General features: G+C 42.4%; 1 protein-coding gene across 1 annotated transcript in view; it reads right to left on the bottom strand.

The window, feature by feature from the left end:
• Positions 1-1,709: 1,709 nt before the first annotated feature.
• DUSP10 (dual specificity phosphatase 10) overlaps positions 1,710-6,000 on the bottom strand; it is a 41,355-nt gene continuing 37,064 nt past the window's right edge. The window contains exon 4 of the mRNA XM_086694471.1: positions 1,710-4,109. Coding sequence (XP_086550597.1) covers positions 3,844-4,109 — 266 coding nt within the window. The 3' untranslated portion in view covers positions 1,710-3,843. The remainder of the gene's footprint in view (positions 4,110-6,000) is intronic.

The following is a 6,000-nucleotide window of genomic DNA, read 5'->3' as shown; positions in this document are numbered from 1 at the left end:
CTAGACCCACGGCTGTCTAATTCCCCCGGGACGAACCCCTCCTTTTCTCTCTGTCCGCACTTTGGCTTCTGATCGGAACTTGATACATGTGTCTTCCACTAAACATCAGCAAGGTTGTCACAGGAAAGGAAATCAGGAACCCTGGAAAACACCGGCATTCACAACCACCTCTGCACGGGCAGGCAGTCCTCTATGGACAGGTTTACCTTGGGACTTTTTATCTAGAGACCTTATTCTTGCCCATTCTTCTGGGGGCCGGTGCTTAATACTCACTTTCTGCCCACATCCATACATAATGACTGTCTCCAGTTAGAGCTTGAAAGCACACATCAACCCCCATTTCCTGAGACCGGATGTTGTATGTTTGGGGGCTAAACCATAAATTTAACATGTTGTGGCTTATCTACAAAAGCCTGTTCACAAGCAAGGTGTTGGCCATATTGCTTATATCCATTCAATTTGGCTTGCCACTCATCTTACCTTCCAGGAGACCTAGTTAGAGCAATTTATCAGTGCTCTGTCTTAGTCAACTTCTGAAGTGTGATTCAGGTCCTAGTTCTTTATTTTAATATAGCTTTTCATTTTTGTTTTACTGTAACCTCCAATTTTCTCTTTCCCGTGCTTTATTACCTTTCCAGAAGGTCGCCTGTGCTCATTTACTGTCAACATGTGATTGCTGGGTTGTGTATGTTACTTCTTTCATATTTCCTCCACCTGACAGCTTTCATGCCCCACCTCCCTCCTGCTTGTCCTGATCCCAAAGCAGTTAGCACAAGCTGTTCATTGCAATGTGAGCTCCAGGGGCGCCTGGGTGGCTCAGTCCATTAAGCATAAGACTTTGGCTCAGGTCATGATCTCACAGTTCGTGGGTTTGAGCCCCGCATCGGGCTCTGTGCTGACAGCTCGGAGCCTGGAGCCTGCTTCAGATTCTGTGTCTCCCTCTCTCTCTGCCCCTCCCCCCCCCCCCCCCCACTGACGCTCTGTCTCTTAAGAATTAATAAACATTTAAAAAATTAAAAAAAGAAATGCAACCTCCATCTCTTGGTTAATATGCATTGATTGGAAAAGTATTAACTGTTGTAATGAATGTATATCGAGGGGCTAGACCCGTTGGGCTGTTCAACTAAAGGTTAACGATGGCAGCTGTATCTGCTGAATCTGTACATAACAGACTCCTGCTATTAAATCATTACACCCATTCAGCACAAAGCAACCCTTGCTGGATGCTGAGAATGACGCATGTACTGGTCGGTCAGAAGCTCTGCTTTCTCAGGAAGACAACACTCAATTATTTCCCAGTCAGCTGAGGCACCTAGCAAGGCCCAGAAACCTGGGAAGTCTGGTTTTTAGAGCCATAGTTGGTTAATCCACTTTATTTTCATGAAGTGGTTAACATTCCTCATGAAGAAATAGAGGCTAAGTGACTCAAAACAGATTAGCAAAAAAGTCCTGGGTCTCTCAGAATTCTTGGTATGTGGGTTGGCAGGATTCCTGTGGGCCCCAGGACAGTCTTTTTCTCAAAATCATCAAGTTCAAAGACCATCAATCATTTCCACGTAGCTAAAGAAGAGAAATTGTATTGATTCTTCTCCTTGTTTTGTTACAAAAAAAAGGGGGGGGGGGAGAAAAGATAAAGAAATAAAGGGAAAAAAGCCTTACACACTCTATCAGAAATTTAACTTTTGGATTTAGAGTAAACAAAAAGAAACGCCTAGGAAAACACCATGTATTTTAAATCACTAATTATATAACAACTTGACTCCTTAAATATGTTCTGACACCAAGAAAAGTACTAGTCTGAAGAAGAGAAAACACCAAAAGAGAAATTTACTTTTCACCTGATTAACACTTCGTAGTAAAAATAATTCAAACAGCTCTCAGCTAATTCCCATTAAATCCAGTCTTCGCTTTCTTTTTCACTTCTAGTAGAAAAGCTATTTAAAAAAATAACTGGCAAAAATAGTTTGTTACAACAGTTCTAAGCAATGTTCACAAAAATACGTCAAGCGTAGTCATCTAGAACAGGACATGGCAGGATTCTTCAATTCGGCGACTCACGCCAGGCATGTTTCCAATTTGCTGTGACTCTTCCCTATGGCCAGCTCCCTCTAGACATGTATTTTAATAAAACCCAGAAAACCTTGAGATCGTGTTCTTCCCCTCCCCCGACACCCTCTTTTCTGTGGCTTGGGAACCCCTGGGATACCAGCTATGGATTAACCAGGTGTGATGGGAAAGCCACTGTACCCAAGGAGCTGAGTTCAGTTTGCTGTCAAAAGAGCAGGAAATTGCACTTTGCTGCTCTGTACTCTCTGTGGTTAATGTTACCAAAGATGCCAAGTGAGAAAGTGGCAATGGGGCAGGGGAGGGACCGTCAAGACCCCTAAATGGCAGATGCTCACACATATTTATCAGATAGCCACTGCAAAAGATCACAGAATTCTAACTAATCAATCTAGCAGTGACCTGATCATCAAAACTCAAAGGCTGGAGTGGAACCCCCCCCCCCAAACCTCAAAGGTGACTTCACCTGACATTTCCCCTAATTTGGAGAGAATTTCGTTGGTAGAAGAGGGGGTGATGACTGGGCACGCTGATGACTGGGGCTCTTTGGGTTCCTTGCTAATTCTCTCCGCTTCACCCTGAGAACACAGAATGTTTTCCCTTCCTCATCTTTCTTTCCCCATATAAAAACATGTGTTTCTTTCCAAATTACGTTACATACACAAGGTACCGGAGGTAAGAGATGCTTGAACCTGAGTTGAGGAAAAAAGACACACCCCCAAATGAGTTTCATTTATATAATGAAAATAAATTTTTACACAATCAACAGAAACACATCAAGTTTGTTTTGTTTTGTTTTTTGCGAAAAATATTTTTAAATAAATTTTTGTCTTTTTTTTTTTTTTTTTTTACATTCTGATATACATATGTAACAAGGTTTATGGCACTGTAACCAGAATCAAATCCAAAAAATGATAATAATAATAATAATAATAATAATAAAGGAAAAAAGGTGGGGAGGAAAGTAACTGATTTTTATTGAATTCCTTTCTATCTCCAAGCTGGCAAATTTACACTATTTGCCTATTATTTGGCTGTCAGCTCTCACTGGTTTGCACACTCAAAACCCCGTATTATTGCACGAGAAGCCAGTCAAGGCTTATGGTAACATGGTCAGTCCCTCGCTATTTCAAAAAATCTCTTAAACCCAAGGGGGGGGGGGGGGAATAATCCAGAGTATGAAACACACAAAATCAACAGTACCTTTTGTCTCTTTAAAGAATGTGAAGGGTTCTTAGACCACTTAAGTTGCCCTGATTTTTCTCTTTGCACCAGTGAGCACGCCTGGGCTTGGTTTGATTGGGTGTTTGTTTTCTGCGTGGATGACCCAGACAGATGTTGGGCCTTTGTGATTCGATGTCTTTTTCTGCCGCTTCCTTTTGGTTCTTTTTAATTTGTTGCAATTGTAGTAGTATCTTCGGTCTATGAACCTGCACAGACTATTTAATCATAAACTCTACAAATAGCTTAAAAGGAAAAGGGGGAAGAAACAGCTTTTATTATATTTTTATTGTTGGCTTAAAAAAATTACTCCTGTAGCCTCCCTGCTTCGTCGGTTCATGGGAAGTAAATCTCAATGGGCGTCAAAAGTTAAATTCTTCTCACACTTGTTAAAAATAAAGAGTTTTTAAACAAGTTTTGTTTCCATTCACAAACGTTACCCCCATCTAAAAAAAAAATGAGAAAGAAAGAAAGAAAAAGAGAGAAAAAGACAGAATCCATCCTCCTTTCTCTTCGTCTCCTAGTGGAGAACAGTAATCCTTTCCATCCAGACCTCTGTCACACCACCGTTTCCACACCCATCAGCTTTGGCGTAAGGATCCGTGGTGTTACACCATTGTTCAGGTCTTCCTCAAACTCCAGTAACTGCCCCATGAAGTTAAGGTTTGGGGAAATAATTGGCCGTTTGCCTTTGACAAACTTATAAGCGTCAGTCATGGTCATCCGAGTGTGCTTCATCAAGTACGCGATGACGATGGTGGCGGACCGGGACACCCCCGCCTGGCAATGGATGAGAAGCCCCTTCCCACACTGGTGAGCTTCCTCTGGGAAAAGGGAGGGAGGCGACAGGTGCAGGAAAGAAGGGAGAGAAGGGAAAAGAGAGATTAGCTTTTATCCAGACGTGACAAGGCTATATTTTGTCGAGAAAAGAATAAATTCCAGCGGTTTTAGAGCTCAGTTATAATTTGCTAGTTAATTGTGTGTGTTTATGGCCCAACCTCCAGAACTGGCTGACAGCAATATGAACGTGAATAAGATGCCACACGTCTACACTTAAAGAGAGCACGGGTGGCTCAGCGGGTTAAGGGTCCGACTCTGGCTCGGGTTATGACTTCACAGTTCGTGGGTTCCAGCCCCACGCTGGATTCTGCACTGACGGTATGAAGCCTGCTTGGGATTCTCTCCCTTGCTCTCCCTCTGCCCCTCCCTCACTTGTGCGCGCTCTCTCTCTCTCGGAATAAATACATAAACTTAAAAAACAATAAATAAATAAAGAGAGGACGAGGTAAAAGAATCATTTAAAGGAACCGTTCACATCACAGGTAGGGACAACCTACTTACAGCCAGAGTCACAACACAGTTAACTTGCCCGTGAAGCAAGCCACTGATGAAGGAGACCCTTTGGATCAAGGATGTTAATTCGGATCTCAAGGTTGTGTCGCTTTTCAACACTAGTGTTGTTAACAATGGCCGTCCCAGCTGTGACAGAGAGGAAAAAAAAAAAAAAAGCCCTGCATTTCTTTCTTTCTATTATAGGATTGATCTGTAGGAACTGGTGTTAAATCGATGAGGGTTTCTGTCCTGCTAAACTCCGAGGCCAAAGAAACAAAACGCAACGAGAAAGTTGCTATGTGCGGCTTCTTACCAGAAAAGTCTATTGTTGCAAATGTAGCTAAAGAGTCGCAGTGCTCGGGCACAGGGGGCATCACCTACGTGTGACTGTCCAATCCCTCCCCGCATCCATGTATGCTGTTCCAACATGGTGATGGGAAGCAAGATGGAGGAATTCTAGTGATGGTCCAGGACCCAGAACGATTGAAAGAAGCAATACTTTGTAAGTTTTCAGATATATTAGAAGCTCGGGAGAATAGCTTTGTGGGCACTGCCTACATGGATTCTTAATGACAATTCTAGACCAAAAGGCATCCCAAAGAAAGTTTCTCTGAAGGGATATCAATTAGATGAGGAGTAGGGGAGGGGTGCAAAGAGGAGTGATCTAACTTATACCGCTTTTTTTTTTTAAAAAAAAAAGTTTATTTATTTATGTAAGTAATCTCTACACCTGACATAGGGCTCGAACTCATAACCCCTAGACCAAGAGTGGCATGGTCTTCTGATTGAGCCAGCCAAGGCTCCCCTAATTTAAACCACTTCTATGGGTTACCCTCCGGCGAACTGCGAAAAGAAACCTCACACAAAATTCCATCTTAAACATCTATGAATGAAGCTTACTTCTCCTAGATGACGGTATCTGAAGAAAGCAGCTCCCTTTTCTAGTTTCTGCTCCTCAGCACACGCTATTTATTCACCTCCACACCAAGACTGGGAAGCATGGTTGTAAGAAAATGAGCTGCAAAGTGCTAGGTTTGACCACTGGTTTCACTGCACAGTAGATGAACACCTTGTGTGAATCACCTAACTCCCGAGAGCCTCAATCCTCCTGTCTGCGTAATGGGAATACTACTAACTAACAAGGCTCAGGGAATCTGGGAATAATATCCCCCAATTCAGGAATAAATAAATTGGCACCGTGAAACCCTAAACTCTGCTTAGTTTATATGAGACTCTCAGTGAATGTTATTATCTTTATAAAGCCTATTGTTTTCCCCAAAGCAAGACTACACAATTTCAGTTTATCTAATGATACAAGGACAAAAATGAAATTGTGTCTCTGCAGGCTGTGATGCTGAGCTGTTCTTCAGGTTAAATGCTAGT

This window comes from Puma concolor, chromosome E4, assembly GCF_028749965.1.
Source record: "Puma concolor isolate L17-30 chromosome E4, mPumCon1.1.hap2, whole genome shotgun sequence".
NCBI lineage: Eukaryota > Metazoa > Chordata > Mammalia > Carnivora > Felidae > Puma > Puma concolor.
This window is presented reverse-complemented; position numbering and strand designations above follow the sequence as displayed.